Raw genomic sequence first — 21,926 nt, forward strand, 5'->3', positions numbered from 1 at the left:
TCATAGACTAGATTATTACATGGTGGATACTTTCAGCTCTGTAATTATTTGGACACTGATATGCAATAAAACGGAAAATTATGTATTACATGAGTCACAGGCCACTGGTGGTAATTTTAGCTTATCCTAAGAATTTGCAGTTGAATTTTCTTGCTAGCTGAAGTAGAATTTTTTGTTTTCCTTGCTGAGAATTCTTTGTTAGACAGCAAGTTTAGTATTTTAAGTTGGTAGCTTGAATTGGTTTTTGTTGCATTTTGTCTTTAATAGTTTGATTTCTCCTTCTTCAATAGTGAATTAATTTCCTTTTTGTTATTTCCTGTAAAAATATGTACTTGATTTTTTTTTACTAAAAGTTAAAAAAGAATGTGTTTTATTTGAGGTGTTGCACTTAATTGGAATGGCCCTGCAAGAAGAAAAACAACATTTAGAGACTGTCGGAGAAGAGCATGTAGTAACGTTTACCTTCACTCAGAAGATATCAAGTATGTATACACTTTTTACTAAACTAGCTAGAGATATAAGTGATTTTAAACATGTAATATAACCCCTTTTATTAGATCATAATAGATTTTAAATGCGCTCTATTGAAACCAGATATTTGAGACTGTACATATATTATACATCTCTGAATTAAAGGTACTATATCAGATGCTGATACATTTTTATAAAAATACCTAGGGCCTGTACGTACTTAAAATACATATATTTAATTCATAAACAGCAAAAATAATGAGGAGTCCTTAGTTTGAAATGGGTATAACACATAAATTTAAACTCTAGGATATACCGTAAGTATGCTATCAGGATTTTGCCTTTAAATTTTTGCTGCTACCATAGAGAAATGTAAGATTCTACAGTATTGAAAATAAGAAAATTAGCTCTGAGGGGGTGAGATTATCATTATATATATTTTATTTTCTATAAAATAATGTGACTTTTTTTTAGAGGGCCAAGGAGATTTTCTCTAACTTTTTATTTTGAAAAATTTAAAGATATAGACAAGTTGAAAAAGTTGTACAGTAAAGCTAGATTCAATGCTCTGTTTGCGTTTATACTTGTATACGTTTTAAAACCATTTGTTGTAGACATCATAACATTTCATCTCTAATAATTAAGCATTTCTCTCCTAAGAGAAACGTTTTTCAACATCCCACAATACATGTAGTCCCCAGCTTACAAAATATTCGAGTTACAGCAAACTGAATGCCCATCTGTCTTTTTTTTCTTCTTCTTTTTTATTACATTTTATCATTAGTAATATGTATTACATACAGTGTTGCATCACGTAATTTGCTGATGTTATCAGTCTCAGATGTTCACTCACAGATGTTCAATTTTATGATTTACTGTTGAAAACACTGCCTTATAGCAGGCTACAGCCTGATCTGCAGTGAAGTCATTGTCAGGAGTCATAATGGCTAGAAAATTGGGCAATGTTCAACTCTTAACGACATATGACAATTGAACTGCACACACACCCGACAGCCGTTACTACTCCGACTTCATTGTTACAACACTAAAGTCGACTTTGTTGTACACCAGGCCTGTAGCTTGATCTTATTCAGCGTTTTGTACCATAAGAAACATCGGTTGTTAGTTTGAAATGAGGTATTCGACTTATGTCAGAACCGATTTTACAATAGTCATTGAAACAGAACCCCGTCAGAAGTCGGTTACTACCTGTACTATTGTCACACCTAAGAAAATTAGTAGTAATTCCCACATATCATCTAATATCCAGTCACATTCCGATTTTCCCAGTTGTCCCAAAAATATCTTTTATTGCTGCTTTTTTTTATACAAGGATCTAAGGTTAGATCCTGGTAAGAAAAATGCACTGTTTTTTGGTATATCTCTTTTTAGTCTCCATAGTCTCTCCAACTTAATTTTTTTTAAAGGAATTGTCATTTTGAAAAGTCCAGGCTAGTTTTCATATAAAATAGCTCACATTTTGGGTTTTACTTAATGTTTCCTTGTGGTGGTGTTTAACTTATTCTTTTATCCCCTGTATTTCCTATGAACTGGAAAATTAGACCTTGATTAAATTTGGTTGAACATTTTTGGGAAGAGTACTTTATAGGTGATGCCGAGTCCTTCATATCGTGTCACATCAGACACACAGTGACAAGATGTCCCGCTATTAGTGATCCAAGTTTGTTCACTTGGTTTAGTGGTGATCACTAGAACACCTCATTGATCTGTTGCAATTAGCAGTTAGTCTGTGGGGTGATATTTTGGTACTGCAAGAATATACTACTCTCAAGCAACTTTTTTACCTTAATCACTTTAGCAGCCATTCATGATCCTTTCTGAATCAGTTATTTCACTGGAACTTGTAAACTAGTAATTTTCTAATTATATGATTCCTTCCTGGCCAATGCACCTCATGAGCAGCCACGCTCATCTGTCAGTGGAGGTTTGCATATTGCCACGATGCTGAAAGATTTCAGCGGAGTTTCCAGACTAAGATGGACTAGGCTATCTACTTCCAAAAATCAGCCAATAAAAATCTTACTGATCACAAAAATCCGATCTGCAGCCAATCATGGGAATGGCCAGGACCGGGCAACATTATATTCTGTTGTACGCGGGGTCACCATGAGTCGGGGGCCATCTCAACAGCTAACAGCAACAACAGTCTGTATTTGTTAGCATTCTTCTCTAAAAGAAAGCTTTTCTTAATGTTCAGAGTAAGGAGTTATTCTGACATTTACCTGTGATGGTGACAAATGCAAGTCTTTTTTGTTTGTGTAGGGTTGTGTTTTTTTGTTGTTTTTTAAATAATACTCATGCATTTTTATTTATTCAGTGTTTTACTGTCAGTATAATTGTTACTCCTTTTGCTACGCAAATTGTGCCAGCTTGGTTCAGTGAGGGGCCCATTCAAACTGACTTCTGTGTCCTTTTGAAAACCCATCCCCATTAGTATTTGAGCACCACCTTGCTCTCTGGCACAAAAGATGTCCCAGCTCATCTTGTGCTTTCCCTGCCCCAGACCTGTGCTCAGGTATTTGCTGAGGTGTTTATATGAATTTATGGTGGTATAATAGGTGTTTATGGATCCCTTGATAACAAAGAATTACTTCTATAACTTTGTTCAGTGTCACGTTCTCTGTCATTTCTTCCTAAATGATAATGCCTATGAGATTACTAGGTACTACTACCAGGTGGTGGAGAGAAAGTAGTCCCTTTTGCTGCTAGATCTTAAGTTTTCCTTCTTGCCCGGCGGCAAAGTAAGTGATAAAAGAAGGACCTGCCTTTCCACCCTGAAGACTATATTCTTGGGTGCCAGCCTTTTCCTGCTCTTCCTGCTATCATTTCTATGAAACATTGCATCTTTTGCTTTCTCTGTATCCAGTGTTTTTACTTTAGGATAACCACACCAAAAACTCCCTGATTTTTTTTCACTGAACCTACAAGATCTCAGATTCTCCCTCACTCTTTTTTTTTTTTTTTAATAAGCATCATTTTCCCTGGACATTACTGTTATTTCTCTTTAAACATTTTATATGCTTTAAGACCCTGTATGTATGTGTGTGTATATATACATACATGTATGTATTGGGGGGAGATCCTTTCCCATATCTAGAGTCAGATTCCTAATTCTCAGCCACAGAATTTTAATTCTGGAAGGATACTAAAGATCACATAGTTTAATCTCTTCCCCTCTTAGGGAAGAGGAAGATTTTGCCAGAATGGTGGCACTTAAGAAATTCAGTAACTGAGCATTTCTGACTGTGAAACTGAGTTTGTTACTATTGGATTAAATGTACCCTTGAGAACATGGACTTCACGTTTATCTTTTTCTCAGAAAAATTTGTAAGGAAGAAAGTTATTTTAAATCTAGCTTTTTATTAAAAGAGCAAAGTGAACAAATCTATTTTAAATGCATTCCTATAATCCTAATTCATTTTCTTAGACTTGTGAAATCTCAGGTAGACCAGTCTTTTAGCTGGTTTTTTATTTGATTTTGCTAGAGGCTATGTTAAAATAATCATTTTGTATGAGAAGTAAGTTTCAAATGCTTAAAGCACTGCAGTTGTTAACAACTTGCTTATAAAGTACAAATATGCATTGTATTCTTGAGAAGTATTGAAAATCTCTAATAATTAGAGCTGTAATCAAATGATGGCCAATAAAAGTTACAAACAACTTCTTTTATCTTCTTGTGCATAGACCTAAGCACTATGAAGTGTTAGCTGTTATTATTGTGTCTTTTATTTTTCCGCCTTAGAACCTGGTGAAGCACCAAACAATTCTCCTAGCATACTAGCTATGCTGGAAACACTACAAAATGCTCCCTACCTAGAAGTCCACAAAGACATGATTAGGTGGATATTGAAGGTAAAATTTCCTGCCTTGTTCTGTCTTTTTGTGAGAAATATTAAGTATTTGTTATTTGTACTTTTTGTTAATGTTTTATAACTCCAGGATAAGTGATTTTTTTTTTTTTTTGGTAGACTTTTAACACCATTAAGAAATTAAGAGAGAATTCATCTACCAGTCCTGTGGCAGAGACAGAAGGAGCTATAATGGAAGAGGTATAGGAAGTAAAGTGATAATACTGAAAAATTCTAGCAAGTTCATTATAAACAAATTCGATATTTATCTGCATTAAGTTAATAGTTGATATTATTTGCAAACCTTTAAATGTCAAGAAACATGCCACTATTTGTTTATTTGTTGTAGCAATTTTTTTGGTCTGCCTTTTTTTTTTTTTTTTTTTTTAAACATGTTAGGTTAATTAAGAAGTCTTTAAGTAAGTGAGATTGTTGAATAGTTTTTAATTAATGAGTATCGTAAATACATTTCTGTTTTGGTAAAAAAAAAAAAAAGTGTATTTAACATCTAATGGTCTAATTGAATGAAGCATAATTTCAGAATTCAAGAGACAAAGACAAAGCTGAGAGGAAGAGAAAAGCTGAGATTGCCAGGCTACGCAGAGAAAAGATCATGGCCCAGATGTCTGAGATGCAGCGGCACTTTATTGACGAGAACAGAGAACTCTTTCAGCAGACATTAGACCTGGATGCCTCTCCCTCTGCTGTTTTTGATAATAGGTAAAATTTAATAACAATTTTGGAATCATTCAACTGGGGGCAATTTTGCTTTTTTTCTGTATAAGTATACTTTTAATCCTAAAGTAATTTAGTAGAGTTGATAGGTAAATTTTGTGACCTTCACTTGGGGGAATTAATCTTAGAAATCTTGAGTTTGTTAGTGTATGTTTATGAGCATATCCCTGATTATCTGTAGATAAGGTAATTCACGTGTATACTTAAACTGATATGTTATACAGAACACCCTTGACATTCATGGAAGAATGAGTTCACTAAGCTCAGTTAATTGAGTATTTTGGCTTCTGTGTTCCATACTAGATTTCTGGGAGGATTACAAAAGATGGTTTTGATACATATGAGAGACTTTTGACAACTCAGGTCATCAAAACCATGTATGTTAAATATACACATACCTGGGATCTACTGTTTTATGATTGATACGTTATAAATTAATATGAGTATAGAAACTGCTTAGACTCATTCTATTCATAATTTTTTTATTGCAGCCCTGTGGCTTCAGATATGACACTTACAGCATTGGGCCCAGCACAAACACGGGTCCCTGAACAGAGACAATTTATTACCTGTATATTGTGTCAAGAAGAGCAAGAGGTTAAGGTAGAAAGTAAGGCAATGGTCTTGGCAGCATTTATTCAGAGATCAACTGTATTGTCAAAAAACAGAAGTAAATTCATTCAGGATCCAGGTAAGTTATAGCTAGATCCTCATCTTCCCTATTAATAATGACGACCATTTAGCGCATTGGTGATATACAGAGATTTTGTGTACTAATAATTCCATAAGCTTGTTGATATCTTAGGCAGGAATTGTATATAATTCCTCCATTTTGCAGATGTGGAAACACTCAGAAAGATTAAGTATCATGCTTGAATCATACACCTGATAAATAGCAGAGATTCAAAGAAAAGCTTTTCTTTGTGATATAACATTAACATACTTTGTGTCTTAGGCTGGGTTCTCTAGAGAAGCAAAACCAGTGAAGCATATGTATATATATAGAGAGAGAGATTTATCTCAAGGAAATGGCTCACACGGTTGTAGAGGCTGACAAGTCACAAATCCGTGGGTCAGGTATCAAAAGACTGGAGGCTTCTCCTGACTCACATAGCTGCAGGGGCTGACGAACCCAAGATCGGCAGGTCAGACAGCAGGCTGCGCAGGCCGACGAATCCCAAGATTGGCAGGTAAGACAGCAGGCCGCTGGCTCACAGGCTGCGGAGGCTGATGAATCCCAAGATTGGCAAGTAAGCTGCTAGCTCAGTCCCAAGGGCCTGAGGTCAGGTGATAACTGAGCCAGATGCAGGATCCAGAGTGTGAGCCTGCTGGAACATCCATTTATATACTGGAGGCAGGCCACATCCCCAAGGAAACCCCCTTTCAACTGATTGTCTACTTATAGCAGATTTCATCATGGAGTTGATAAATTACATCATTACATAGCGCCCAGACTACATCATAACTGCCAAACCACTGAGAATAATGGCCCAGCCAAGTTGATATACAACCTTAACCATCACAATCTACCCCTTGTCAACTTGGCACCTGTACACATCTCCTTAAACCATACATAATCTCTAAATAAAGACAGTTATAAAGTCATACTCGCGTGTAACATGATGCAACTAACACATACAACTGAAAACACAGTAGCCTTATTTACATCTTATATTTTATAAATGAAGAAAACAAAAATATTTGATGCACCATATACAAGGAAGAAATAACAAATACAGTCCTCATTTCTGCAATTGATCACATGGTCATAACTGGTATTTAGAACTACCTTCTTCCACCACCCATTCCATATTCCCTTTACCCTCAGCAGGTACCTTCGCTGGCCATGGTTCTTTGCCTGGTAGAATGACCCAAACCTTCATTCCTGAGGGGTCTGGACCATTAGTAGTTATGTTGGAATTGGGTTGCTGTAATTTTCCATTGAATTTAATCCAGGGCATGGTAGTACTAAGAAACGTCCTAGGGGATCTCCTGTATTCTAGGCATACTCTCTTTACCACCGTTATCTAATATCAATCCGATTTCCCGTTGGTAATCAGAATCAATCACACTGGTCAATATGGTAACTCCCTTCTTTGCCTATTCATCCAGAGGTGTGAGGAGCCCGAAGTGGCCAGGTGGCATTCTTAACTTCCAGTTCAGTGGAATCAGTGGTGGGCAGCTCAGAATGCATGGTGACTTGGTGGCCCATGGTTAAGCATTCAGTCTCTACTAAGGCCCATAACAAGCCAAAAGCTGTTTCTCAAAAAGAGTAGTTATCTGTAGATGATGGCAGGGCTTTGCTCCAAAATCCTCAGGGTCTGCGCTGTGATTAACCAATAAGGGCCTGCCAAAGACTCAAAGAAGCAACTCTATCTGCCACTGATACTTTAAACATCATTGGATAAGCTGGGTCATATGGCCCAAGTGGCAGAGCAACTTGCACGGCAAACTGAACCTGTTGCAGAGCCTTCCTTGTTCTGGGCCCCACTCAAAATTAGCAGCTTTTCAAGTCCCTTGATAAATAGGCTGTAGTAGCACACCCAAATGAGGGGTATGCTGCCTCCAAAACCCAAAGAGGCCCAGCAGTCATTGTGCCTCCTTTTTAGTTGTAGAAGGGGCCAGATGCAACAGCTTATTCTTCATTTTAGAAGGAGTACCTCAACCTACCCTACATCACTAGACCCCTAGAAATTTCACTGAGGTGGAAGGCACCTGAATTTTGTCAGGTTAATTTCCCACCCTCTAGCACACAAAAACATCTTACCACTAAGTCTAGAGTCATTGATACTTCTTCCTTACTAGGTCCAGTCAGCATAATGTCATCAATGTAATGGACCAGTGTGACATCTTGTGGAAGAGAAATGTAGACTAAATTATGAATAGGGATGGAGAGTTGATATACCCTTGAGGTAGGACAGTGAAGGTGTATTGCTAGCCTTGCCAGCTGAAGGCAAACTGCTCCTAGTGATCTTCGAAACAGGTATGGAGAAAAAGGCATTAGCCAGATCAGTAGCTACGTACCAAGTACCAGGAGATACAGTAATTTGCTCAAGCAGTGAAACTACATCTGTAACAGTACCTACCATTGGAGTCACCACCTAGTTAAGTTTTCAGTAATCCACTGTCGTTCTACAAAATCCGTCTGATTTTTGCAAGGCCAAATAGGCAAATTGAATGGGGATGTGGTGGGAATTACCACCCCTGCATCCTTCAAGTCCTTGATGGTGGCACTAATTTCAGCAGTCCCTCCAGGAATGTGGTATTGCTTTTGGTTAACTATTTTCCTAGGTAGGGACAGTTCTGATGGCTTCCACTTAGCCTTTCCCACCATAATCACCCATGTCAGGGATCCAGCGTGGGGGTTCTGCCAATTCCTGAGTATGTCTGTTTCAGTTATGCATTCTGGAACTGGGGAAATCGCTACAGAATGGGTTCGGGGACCTACTGGACCCACTCTGAGATGGACATGAGCTAAGACTTCATTAATAACCTGACCTCCCTGTGCCCTCACTCTGACTGGTGGGCCACAGTGGCATTTTGGGTCTCATGGAATTAGTGTCAGTTCAGAGCCAGTGTCCAGTAATCCCCGAAAAATCTGATTATTTCCTTTAGCCCAATGAGCAGTCACTTGTGAAGGGCCATAGATCCCTTTGGGGAAGGCCGGGACAAAGATCAACATCATAAGTTTTTGGAAGTGCAGTGGGGTCCTTTCTCAAGGGAACCCAGCCTCCCCTTCATTCAGTAGGTTGTGGGTCTAAAAACTAGCTCAAGTCTGGGAATTGATTGAGGGGCCTGACTCTCTATTCTGACTATTTAAGTTAGGCTGCCGTTCACTTGACCTAGAATTCTTCCACTTGTAGGGATCAAGTAAATATTTAGTAGATTTCCCATCTATTTCACTCCTAGGGACATCGTAACTAAGTAGCCGGCACCATAAGTCCGTATCAGTGAGAGAACTCTGATTACTGCTTTGACTCCACTGCCCATTACGGTAAACAAGCCCGCCTTGTCTTTGTCAATTGAGTGCCACCGCTTGGCCCTGTTAAATCCACTCTGACATGGCAATTTCCCTAAGCCTTTGTATACTTTCTTCTACAGTATACCAAGAGAGGTCTGCTACTTCACCTTGATTTAGTGTAGGCCACTGCGTAATCTATGCCTCAGCAAACAACCAAGTAAACTATTAGATCCTTTTTCATTCAGTGTTTCTTCAGTGTTTCAGTTCTCGAGCTGAAACATTGAATGAAGAATCTTGCTTAGTGTGGCCATATCAGTATACTCAGACTGATCCAACTTTATGTTCCTTGCACCATTATCCCACACCCTTAATAGCCATTCCCATACATATTCCCCAGGTTTCTGTTTGTACATGTTAGTAAAGTCAAGCAGTACTTTTGGAGTATAGTGTACCTCCTTCTGGGTCAGACTTCGTACTTCATCTTTTGGGGATTGCTGGAACTTAAGTCTAGTTATGGGTCTAGAAGCAAAAATGGGGGTGAGGATGTGTTCTGAGAACATTCAGCAATGTCTTGTAAGGCATCTGCCCAAGGCAATGACTCAGACAAAGGCTCTTCAGACACAGCTGGGTTAATCTAATCAGATGGGGGTAGAGGGGCTAATGGTTTTACTGGGAAGGATGGCTTAGCAGACAAAGATGGAGCAATCTCTTCAGATGGGAGTGAGAGGGCTGCTTGTGTTGCAGGAGTGATTAAATGGAATTTAGGGGCTCTGCGTTCCCAGCTTCCTGATTATCTGCCCCCGTGTCCCCATCTCAAGTTTCAGGATCCCATTTCTTCCCAATCAGTGCCCTGGCTTTAACTTCAGATACCATTCGAGGTTGGGAATTCAATTGGCATTGTAATTCAGCCACTCTTACAATAAAATTCTGGGTTTGGTTTTAGGCAGTATCAGCTCTGTTACTGCAAGAAATAAGGCTTTCTTTCAGAGCACAAGTGGCAACTTTGAGGTCATTTATGTGGCACTTGAGCTGTGACTCTGAAGCCCAGGGCTCATCTTTCTTTGACCACTTTGTCTAGCAAAAGTAGGACCAACCAGCTTCCTTATACTTCTCATTCTGACAATATTGTAGAAAAGTATCAAACATGATCACCCAGAGCCTTGCCTCTCACCAGTACTTGATCTGTTGGTGGTGATAATTTGAGTATTTCTATTGCCACCCCAATGCTATGGATTAGCAGTGCTGTCTTTACTACTGGAAGCAGAGACATCAACATCTTAAAGACTAACCAGACTTGAGAACCAATTTAGAAAATTCATCTTTACAATTTTGTTTCTCTAGAACCACTATCAGTACCAAATGTCTTAGGCTGGGTTCTCTAGATAAGCAAGACCAGTGAAGTGTATATAGAGAGACAGATTTATCTCAAGGAAATGACTCATGTGGTTGTAGAGGCTGGCAAGTCCCAAATCCTTGAGACAGTCATCAGGCTGGAGGCTTCTGCTGACTCACATAGCTGCGGGGGCTGACGAACCTAAGGTCGGCAGATCAGACAGCAAGCCAGCCGCTGGCTCACAGGCGGTGGAGGCTGACAAATCCCAAGATCAGCAGGTAAGCTGGTAGCTCAAGTCCCAAAAATCATAGGTCAGATGATGGCTGAGCCAGATGCAGGATCCAGAGTGAGAGCCTTGCTGGAACATCCATTTATATACTGGCTGCTCATAGCAGATTTCATCATGGAGTTGATTACATTATTACATAACTGCCAAACCACTGAGAATCATGGCCCAGCCAAGCTGACATACAACCTTCACCATCACACTTGGGTACTTAACAGTCATTCTCATTATTTAACGCACTGGTAAAGTCCTAATAATTTTTTGACACACTGAACTAACAATAATTATTGTTACTTATTGAAATGATAGACTTAGGGTGGAGGCCCTTGAGAACAGTGGTGCTAGTTACCTATGTCAGGAGCAGTCCTTAAGCCAGATTATTATTTAGAATAGTGATGCCATCACCAGTAGGGTTTCCCAGAGAGCACATTCTTTAAGACAGACGTTACCATGCAGGACATTTATTAGGGAGAGTCTTGGGATTAAGATCTGTGGACAGGAGAAGAAGGAAGTAGATTTAGACGAAGGGAGACATTGAGGTATAATGCAGTCCCCAAGAGGCCTCAGCCAACTCCAGGGAGAGCGCTGGAGTTAGATGGCCATTCAGAGTTGTCCTGGATTAGGACGAGAGACTGGGTCTTCATCTCAACACTGTTCAGTGACTGGTTGTGGGCCATCCCTGGAAAGAGGGATGACACTTGAGGGCCCTCTTCCAGCAACTAAGAGAGTAAGTCTTTCATCACGGTAGGGGATCTGAGCCACACATTATTGTGTTCACCACAGATACTTTTATGTCTCTATTCTTAGGCTTTTTTATATTGGTATGCACCTCAACTATGCCTATAGACTTCTTAAGAGCAGGGCTGTGTCTTAGGAATTCCTAAAACACTCATTTAGCAAGTGCCTTATGGAGCCCTGGTGGGTCATTCTTAACTTTCTTAAGGTCTCAAATTAACGGCCTGCTTAGATATTACTACTCCATGGAGATACCCAGACTGTGAGGCTGGCACAAATTGTTTGCGCTGACTACTAACCTAAAGGTCAGCATTTCAAATCCACCAGCTGCTCCTTGGAAACCCTGTGGGGCAGTTCTACTCTGTCGTATAGGGTCACTATGAGTCAGAATCGACTCGACATGAAGGGTTTGGGTTTGCTTTTTTTTTCATATTGTAGGATTGAAAGGAAGTTTGTGAGCCCACTGGTAGGATTGCCTTCTCTATATAAGGGAAGTCTTTACAGTGTGGCTCTTAAGCACCCTAGTTAACAGAGATACGTCTGCCTCATCTTTAAAAATGGTCATTTGAACTAAGTGATTTATAAATTTTATTCAATTCTAGCCCAAGAATAAAGTTGCTAATTTGTTACTAAGAAAAAACTCTGGCCGGCTATAAGTGGATTTTCCAAATGCTTTCACAATTTATGTCATAAAACATTTTCTTTATCTAGTGACATTTGTACTGTTCTAGTATATAAAGCAAATTGATATTTTAGTAATTCTTTTAGAATGTTGTGGAATTTCTACGACTGTACTAGCTTATATATAGAGAATTCAAAAAATTTCCAAAGAAACCAGGCATCCTCTCCTTTGAATATAAGATATTAGCAGCAGAGGTGGCTGGTGGCTTTGAACTGCCGACCTTTAGATTAGTAGTCATCGCAAACAATTTGTGCCAGCCTCACGGTCTGGCTATCTCCATGGAGTAGTAATACCTAAGCGGGCCTTTAAGAATGACCGACCTTTAATGTGTAAGAAGAACTATTCCTTATGTAAATCTTAATTACATAAAACAAACTGTCGAGGCTCCTCAGGTACTTAGCTCTCAACCTCCAGTTTCTCCCTGGGCTGAGGGACTGGTCTAGTCCAGCCTGGACCCATTAGGGCTATTTGTGATCTTGTCTCCTGCTGTCCAGTCTGCCTCCACCCTAGAGGGGGCCCTTGAGGGCCTCAGGGAATGGGGCTGATTCTCCTTACTCCTGCTGCTATCAAGGAGCCCTGGTGGTGAAGTGGTTAAGAGCTATGGTGAGTTACAACTGTCAGCCAGAGGGTCGGCGGTTCGAATCCACCAGCCACTCCTTGGAAACTCTATGGGACAGTTCTTCTCTGTCCTGTGGGGTCGCCGTGAGTCGAAATCAACTTGATGACTGTGGATTTGGTTTTTGGTTTTTTGGCTGTTATCAATAAACATTGTTTTCTTAATTAAAAAAAGAAAAAGAAATTAGCAGCAGAACATAAGACCTTCTGAATTACTCTTTTTCCTCTGATCTGCCTCCTTAGATATTTTGTTGCCATTTTGGCTTTGTACAGTGGTTGTGGTGATTCTGTGCGTGAGTGTCTTTAGGCAGAATCTCCTCTAGGGAGAGCCCCGTTACCACCAAAGTGTATTTCTTGTTATAGATCATTGTAACCCAGCTGCTCTGAAGGTATTAAATGCAGCCCAATAAAGAATATTCCTTCTTACCTTGAGCTCAGGTAGTCATCTAGACCTGGCTTTTCTTCAGGGTATGATGGGAGGGATTTGAGTCTCCGTGTTCTGAAAGTGTGAGATGTTCAAAAGATTGGATATACTTCAATACAGGTGTCAATATTAGTTAACAGTTGAGGGGTGATTAATTAATTTGTTCAGGATGATAAAAATGAGAAAGTCCTACTTTCTAAATAACCCAAGTTCTTACATAAAATTATTGGTATTTCAAATGAAAGGGGTAAACTAGTATTCCGTGTTAAGGTTACAAGCCCTTATCAAGGATTTCACAATTTAAAGTTGCACGCTTGTTACAGGAAAATTAAATGCTTAGTTTTATTTGTTTATTTTGTTTTGTAATGCAGAAAAATATGATCCATTATTCATGCACCCCGATCTGTCTTGCGGAACACACACTGGTAGCTGTGGGCACATTATGCATGCTCATTGTTGGCAAAGGTAACTTATATTCTCAGTATCTGTCGAGAGAAGCTTATGCAAAGGCTCAAAATTGAGTTTTGAAGTAGGGGAAGTTCCGTCTAGAAAAAAGGAGAAAGAACTAAAGATGTTGAAGAAAAAATTCCATATCCTTGCCTAATATGTAACAATTAAAATTAATTTGCTTTATCAGAGATGTAAAGGAGTGACTTAGAAGCTTCATAGTATCTCAACTATATTTCTTAATGTAGCTTTATATCAAAATCTCTCCTTTATTCCTCCAAAGAGGGAAGGGGATCTGCATTAGCTAACAAACTGGATGAAGAAAAGGATTTTTACAGTGAGATAAAACCTACGAAAATAATATTGTCTTTCTTCAGGTCTTAGGTGACAACCCTTGATTCTGAAGGTGTTAGTACTTGCCTCATTACGTTCCAAGATTATCATGACTGCAGTACTAAGAAGGGATAACCCTAAACACATTCTACCTTGGTGCTTTCTATGCTTGTGCAAAACCAAGAAATTGGTGCTGTTATTCTAGCACTGTGCTCATCAAGTTATATGAGCTACCCGTAGCAAGTACCTACCAGCTCTTAGGGAGGGACCAGACAGCACTGGGACCAGGAAATTTCTCTTGTGCTTTGTGAATGCTTACTTGCAAGGAAGTCTTTTTTATTATTATTATTATTTTCCTATTTTAGAAGTATTAACCCATTTTGATAATTAAAACAACTCAAAAATCAGAATGACAGTGTTAAAAACAATCCAGTTCAGAATTTTAGAATTTTCATTTTTTGACTACTTTTGGAAGCAACTATTTAAAATGTTGAAGATTGTGGCTCTCATTGAAAAAAATTACCATTGTTTTTGATACCTCATGTTCTCTAATTGTAAAGGTATTTTGATTCCGTTCAAGCTAAAGAACAGCGAAGGCAACAGAGATTACGCTTACATACAAGCTATGATGTAGAAAATGGAGAATTCCTTTGTCCCCTTTGTGAATGCTTGAGTAATACTGTTATTCCTCTACTGCTTCCTCCAAGAAATATTTTTAACAGGTAAGTTTTGTCTCATAAACACTTTATAATTAAGCAATAATTTGTTTTGAAGATAATGAAATAATAAACCAGGAAAAAATTATTCTAGGTAATTGCATGTTGTTTTCCAGATGCTTCCTGAACTTTCTATTTAGTCATTTCTTCTAGCACACCTTTGCAGTATGATTTTGGTTTTTAGAAAGGAACAGGCCAAGAATTAATAGTTTCTTGTTGTTACGTGTTGTCGAGTCGGTTTTGACTCACAGCAACCTTGTGTAACAGTTTCTTAAACCAAAAAAAGAAAATTTGTTGCTGTCCAGTCAATTTTGACTCATAGCGACCCTATAGGACAGAGTAGAACTGCCCCACAGGGTTTCCAAGGCTGTAATCTTTTTGGAAGCAGACTGCCACATCTTTCTCCCACGGAGCGGCTGGTGGGCTTGAACTACCGACCTTTCAGTTAGCAGCTGAGTGCTTAACCACTGTGCCACCAGGGCCCCTTAACAGTTTCTTAGTCACCCATAAATACTATGGAAGATATAAAATTGCCATGTATTCATGAAAACTAAGCATCTTCTTTATTTCTAGGAACCCTGCATTAAATATCTGTACTAGAGTAGTCTTTAGGAATCTCCCTCATACTTTGAAAGAGATACTCACTAAATGGATACGGAGAGGAAGGACAACTCAAACTTACTTTACTGAATAGTGTAACAAATCAAATACAGTTTTTTGCAGTTTACTAGCCAACGATAGCCTCAAGAATCAGGCCAAAAATAAAAATCTGTTGTTGTGTTTAAAATGGAAAATTTTTATCGTTTCATAATTTTTAGAGCACTTTTAATATTGGTATTGGACATATTTATTTCAGATAGGAATTTGATACTGTCTACTTAAATCTGAACTTTATTTCTCAGTTAAGAATTGTTATCTGCTTTAGACACATAAATACTAATTTAAGTTTTATTATTTATTCCTGTGCTACTATTTGGATTCACTTCAAAGTAAAATTAGCTTTTTCTCTTCAATTTCAGGAGTTCAAACTGTGGTATCTTAATCTTATGCTACCATAAAATGTTACTAAAATAGCATTAGATTTGAGTGTAAGCTCATGCTTTTTAGTCATTAAAAATATCATGGTATTTCCTGCAAAACTGCTGCCCTCGGATGCACTGTTAACCAAGAACTGAAACCATTCCCAAAGCCCACTCTTCAGACAAAGATGAGACAGGACTATAAAACAAAAATTAATCACATGAGGAATGGTTCTTAGTTCAGTTCAATACACGAGACCAAATGGGCAGCTCCTGTCCAAAAGCAGGATGAGAAGGCAGGAAGTGACAGGAACTGGTCGAATGGACACAGGGAACCTGGGGTGGAAAGGGGGAGTGTGCTGTCACATTGTGGGGATTGCAGCTAATGTCACAAAATAATGTGTGTATAAATTTTTGTATGAAAAATTAACTTGAGCTGTAAATTTTCACCTAAAGTACAATAAAAAGGAAAAAAAAATATGGTGCTGACTTATATCTGGATTTGAAGTGATGAAGAAATTAATCATTGTTAGATTAAGGATTAACTGCGTAGAAGGAACAATCACTTTGTTGGATTTCACCCATCACTTTTGTGGTTCAGGTTTCATTTTCTTCCTGTGAGAGTCAACAGTGGCATAGTATTAAGAACACAAGCTTTGGAGTCTGACATGCCTGAGTTTGAATGCTGGCTCTATCCCTTATATGTCCTTAGTCAAGTTACATAGCTCTAAACCTCAGTTTCCTCATCTATAAAATGGGGGCAATAATATAACGTCTTTATAGGAATATTTTGAGGATCAAATTAAATATTTTGGTGGTTAATACTGTAAAATGTTTACAGTAAAATGCTTTACTCAGTGCTTGTCACATAATAAGTGCTCGATAAATATTACTGGTGGATAGTGGTGGTGATTGTGATGGTTAAGACATATATACTGGCAAATCCTAATGCTGAAAATGAATTTTTTGACAGATAATGTTATTGGCATCATATTGACAAATAATAGATTTTCATTTCCATTGGCTAATTTCGATCCTGATTTTTTTAAATGCAATAACTTTTCCCTCTAGCTTTTTTTTTTGAAGTATGTTTAAAATATCATCATTTAAGGAGTCTTTTTATATCTTAAAAACTAAGCAACAGTCCAGACAGCTAGATGGTACCTGGCTACCACCACCGACTGCTCTGACACGGATCACAATAGAGGGTACCAGTCAGAACTGGAGAAAAATGTAGAACAAAATTCTAACTCACACAAAAGACCAGATTTACCGGTCTGACAGAGACTGGAGAAACCCCAAGAGTATGGCCCCCGGACACCCTTTTAACTCAGTACTGAAGTCATTCTTGAGGTTCACCCTTCAGCCAAAGATTAGACAGGCCTGTAGAACAAACAATAACACACGTAGCTCAGCCACGTGTACGAGACTAAATGGGCACACCAGCCTAGGGGCAAGGACGAGAAGGCAGGAGGGGACAGGAAAGCTGGACAAATGGAAATGAGGAACCCAAGGTCGGAAAGGGGAGAGTGTTGTCACGTTGCAGGGTTGGCAACCAGTGTCACAAAACAATATGTGTATTATTTAATGAGAAACTAATTTGCTCTGTAAACTTTCATCTAAAGCACAATAAAATAAAGTGAAAAACTTGTCAACTGGAAAAAAAAAATAACTAAGCAACAACAATAAAATACTAAACGCTCTCTATAATCTTTTCTAGCAGGTTAAATTTTTCAGAACAGCCAAATCTGACTCAGTGGATTAGAACAATATCTCAGCAAATAAAAGCCTTACAGTTTCTTAGGAAAGAAGGTAGTACTCCTGGTAAGTGCTAATAACCTGCTTTCATTCTTCCCTAAAGTCTCAGGTTGTTAGAAAATGTACTTCCAGAAGAAACTGTTTAGAAGGATTTTAAAAGTAAAACCTCCTGTTTTAAAATTTGACTCAAATTTTCTTTGTCTTAATAAACTAAATTTTACTTTATTACATTTCTCCTTATACCTTAAAAACACACAAGCTCATGCAAAATCTATAATACTCATTTATTCCCTCATTTTATTGAAGAGCCTCTGGAGGTGGGGAAGATGTAACTGAGTATTTAAGAGCTAGCTTTAGTTCTAGGTGGGCTAACTCACTTCACTGTTGGCATTTCCAAAGGCTTCTCTAAGTCTCATAGAGCATGCACTGCACTTTTGACCTTGTGGGAAAGCAGTATGAGCAGAAGTTTATATCATTGGTTTTTACAGAAATAGCGTACTCTTCCTTTTCCTTACCTTCCCTAGCTATGTTCTAGTAGCTATACTCTTATTAGGAAGAGCAGAGGTGACTAAGGAAAGTGACTTGGTCAACCAGAGCAATCATATTTTTATGCTTTCTTTGGATAGTGTGTCAGTTTTGTTAATAGGAATTTTGTTTTTTAATTTCTTTGACCTACGTAACTGAGATTAATAGAAATACTGTGATCTGTTGAATAATGGCATAAAATGCCTGTTTCTATAGATACTGCCTCTTCAAAGAATTCAGAAAATATGGATAAATTGCAGCTCCATGAAGGATTTAGGCCTGATTTTCATCCTAAGTGAGTATGTTGTATTTTATTCATTTTAAATTTGCCCCACTTGAAGTGAAAAATTAAGTCAGTGGTTAGTAGGAGTAGGATTTGTCAAGCCAAGGAGCAAAATGTTATAGGACATTAATCTTGAATTCTGAGGTTTAAGTATTACATGAAGCATTGCATATATTGATAAAAACCTAAGAGCCATGTGGCATGTTTAACTCTCACCAACCTCTCTGAGTCTGCATTGCTGGCTCCCTGCTATACCCCTTTATTTGGTTCTCTTTGATAACACCTCTTCAGTTACATCTAAACTCAACTGTTCATCTCCCCCACCAAATCCTGTGCTTCCTTCTGACTTCTGTGTTTCTACTTACTACCTCACCAACCTCTTAGTAAGCCAGATCAAAACCAGAGTATTTTCAACACCATTTTCCCCCATAGCCAGTTTTACCTACCTATTCCTCACTTTATCGACTATCTCATTATCTGACATTTTGCATTTACAACAAGAGTAAAAGAGTCTGTTATCCAACTATTTTGCACATTAACGATGTATGTCTGGCAGTAACAAACACCAAGGTGGTAGGCGAGAGTTAACGCTTGCTGTGATGGTTAAAGTTATGTGTCAGCTTGGCTGGGCTGTGATTCTCAGTGGTTTGGCAGTTATGTAATGATGTAATTTGGCAGTTATGCAATGATGTAGTCATCTTCCATTTTTGTGATCTAATGTGATCGTCCTCCATTTTTGCATAACACCGAGTTCTGCATAATGACCAGGTCTTTGGAACCTATCTATGTCAGTAAGTAAGGAGTGGGTGCACTTACAAAGTATAGCATAGATTCAGGAGCTAGAATGCTTGGTTCATTTCCGAGCGCTACTGCTCAGTAGTCACACAAGTACTACCTGTATAACTTTGAGCAAATTGCTTGACCTCTCTGTCTCCGTTTCCTCATCTTAAAGTGAGAATAATAGTGACATAATACATGTAAAGTCACCTGGAAACTATCTGGCACATACTAAGCAACCTAATAAAAATAATACTGGTGAGCTTAAATAGAAAATCATTATTCCTCTGTCTCCCAATTCCCTATTCCCAGTCCTGTCATTTTGTTTCTTCTTGTATTTTTTTCCATATTTCTAATTAATATGATCAGTCTGTTGTCTCTTGATTTAAAATTTTTAGACAGCATGTTATGTTGAATAGTAATTTAGGATTCAACTTTTACCTCTGTCTCTCCACTTCTTAACAGTTTCCCATTAGAGTTATTTCATAATTTTTGGTTAAATCAGTTGTCAAGTTTTACATTATAACTGTGCTTTCTGCTGATATAAGTTGTGCATTATATTCCCTTCCCTGTACAATTTTCTTTCCTGTGGTTAATAATTACCTTGTTTTTTTCATGTACTTGGTTTTCTGTGTATATGTTAGTTTTTGTTTTTTGTTTGTTTTTTAATGCTGCAGTAGATCTGTCAGATGCCTAGCAGTAGTTTTTCCAAATGCTCACATTTATCATGTGATCTTTTATCCTGGGACCTTCCATCCCACAGCATTCTGTCCTCCTGAACTAGTCGGAAGGGGGGACAGATGTCAACTTGAGACTTTGCCATGCTCCTCTTAATTTCTGGATCCTGTATCTTAGATGATAAAATGTGTAGACCCTGCATGTCTGAAAATACATTTATTCTGTCCATATGCTTGATTGATGGTTTGGGTATAGAATTGTGGGTTAGAAGTAATTTTTTATCTCGATTTTTGAAGGCGTTGTTCTACTACCTTCTAGCATCCATTGAGAAATTAATGCCATTCTGGTTTGTATTCCTTTGTGACTTTACTACTTGGGAAACTGTTAGGATATTCTCTTTATCCCCAGTATTCTGAAATTTCTCTGTGATATTCCTTGGTGTGTGAATCTTTTTTCATTCATTTTGCTAGGTTTCTGAATAAACCCTTTGAATCTGAAGATTCATGTCCTTCAGTTCTGAGAATTTTTTTATTGTTTCTTTGATTATTTTTAGTCTTGGTTTCTCTGTTCTCTGAGGTGATCTTACTGTTAGCTCACTGTGGGCCTCTTGAACTCATCCTTAAATTTCTGAGTTTTCTGCCTTCCTACTCTGTCTCTGTTTTCCCCGAATTATCTTTTTCTGTTTGTTTTGGTTTGCCTCTTTCATGTTTGATAACTTCCCTTAGATGTTTCTTGATCTTTGGGTGATTAATCAAGAATAAGGCCTAAAAAAAACATTGAAAACTTGATAGGCAGGTTGGAACTTGCTGACCGTGAATCCCCCACAGTGAGATGATCAGGCATCAGTCTTTTACTTGGGAACCCCTAAATGTCAGTGTTAGAATGACTTCCCTGAGGATTCTTCAGTGGAGAAACTAATCTCTATAGCAGTGGGATACATTGCTGATATTCTCAGAGCAGGATGGGGAAAGAGGTCCAAGTGTCCCACAGGTTAGTATGTAGATTTTCACCTAATACCTTGTGCCGCACCCCTGTCAACTCAAATAGAGCATAACTCTTCTTAGGTAGGGATACTTTGCACATCTGTAATCCCCTCTTTCATATAACCATCTATTGATACATGTTTAAGTGGTTAAATTCCAACATAGCAAATAGCTTTTAAGAAATTCAGCCAGTTGATTGATGTGCACACCGTTTTAAACTACTCCTATACATGTTCACTTCAGGAACCCTTATTCTGAGAGCATAAAAGAAATGCTAACAACATTTGGAACTGCTACTTATAAGGTGGGACTCAAGGTTCATCCCAATGAAGAGGATCCCCGCGTGCCCATAATGTGTTGGGGTAGTTGTGCGTACACCATCCAAAGCATAGGTAAGACATTTAGAGTTTTGTCTCTCTTTAAGTCACAGGCAGGCATTGACATGAATTATGTGTAGAATCCTGTTTTTAGATGAGATGTGGAAAGTTGGCAACTGTATGAAAAAATAATATAAAGACTTTGAAGCAGAACTCATTTTGGTGGTAATTATAGCTTCATATCAGTTGAGGGAATTTGCTTTCATTTTTCCTTTTCATCCAAAGTTAATTCTAGTGATATGACTTAAAGATTCTGAAACCTGACAACATTGTGCTTTCCACAGAAAGAATTTTAAGTGATGAAGATAAACCATTGTTTGGTCCTTTGCCTTGCAGATTGGTAAGTTCTCTGTTTATTCAGTTCAGGGAAGGGTGGAGTGGGAATTAGGTGGTTCTGCCTTTTTTCATCTTAAAAACCAAAAACAGTTATTTACATGTGTGTTCACTCCTTTCATAGCAAAACCCTTTTTTTAAAAAAAAAAAAGATATTGAAGAAGTAATGTTTGTGGTTAAATTTTTTCATGATTTTTCTTGTAAGTGGACTTTAGCAGGTAATACCTCTTTTCCTCCAGAGCATTTGGTTAAGCACTTGAAAAAATGCAACGGTGGGGTGTTTGTCCTCAAATTTTTGATAGGATAACTAGAAATATAGAACAGAATATATTCTGTACTACATTTAACCATATAAACTAATGTCAAAATTGAGTACATATAATGCCAAGGAAAATGAGGAAGGTATATATAGGCGAGGCTTGTGAAATTACTGTGTAACTAGTGTTTGACAACGTCCTACACTACCTGCTATTTAAGCTTATAATCGTAAAAGTGCCTTCAAGAGCAAAATCATCTAATTGTATTCATGTAGAGTCACCTGGTGAGCTTTAAAAACTGCCCAGGCCCTTCTGGGGACCATGGTCTC

The 21,926-nt window shown here is 38.1% G+C and overlaps 1 protein-coding gene across 8 annotated transcripts in view; it reads left to right on the forward strand.

Moving 5' to 3' along the window:
* Window positions 1-21,926, forward strand: part of UBR2 (ubiquitin protein ligase E3 component n-recognin 2) — a 130,623-nt gene that overhangs the window by 86,948 nt on the left and 21,749 nt on the right. For all 8 annotated transcript variants that reach the window (XM_004379458.3, XM_023734206.1, XM_004379457.2 and 5 more), the window contains 11 exons: window positions 380-482; window positions 4,235-4,344; window positions 4,461-4,541; window positions 4,882-5,060; window positions 5,567-5,766; window positions 13,483-13,576; window positions 14,452-14,613; window positions 17,347-17,450; window positions 18,126-18,204; window positions 20,874-21,022; window positions 21,292-21,347. In XM_004379458.3, the coding sequence (XP_004379515.1) occupies window positions 380-482; window positions 4,235-4,344; window positions 4,461-4,541; window positions 4,882-5,060; window positions 5,567-5,766; window positions 13,483-13,576; window positions 14,452-14,613; window positions 17,347-17,450; window positions 18,126-18,204; window positions 20,874-21,022; window positions 21,292-21,347 (1,317 nt within the window). The remainder of the gene's footprint in view (window positions 1-379; window positions 483-4,234; window positions 4,345-4,460; window positions 4,542-4,881; window positions 5,061-5,566; window positions 5,767-13,482; window positions 13,577-14,451; window positions 14,614-17,346; window positions 17,451-18,125; window positions 18,205-20,873; window positions 21,023-21,291; window positions 21,348-21,926) is intronic.

The sequence above is a fragment of the Trichechus manatus genome, unplaced genomic scaffold (assembly GCF_000243295.1).
Source record: "Trichechus manatus latirostris isolate Lorelei unplaced genomic scaffold, TriManLat1.0 scaffold00065, whole genome shotgun sequence".
In the NCBI taxonomy this organism is placed as follows: Eukaryota; Metazoa; Chordata; class Mammalia; order Sirenia; family Trichechidae; genus Trichechus; species Trichechus manatus.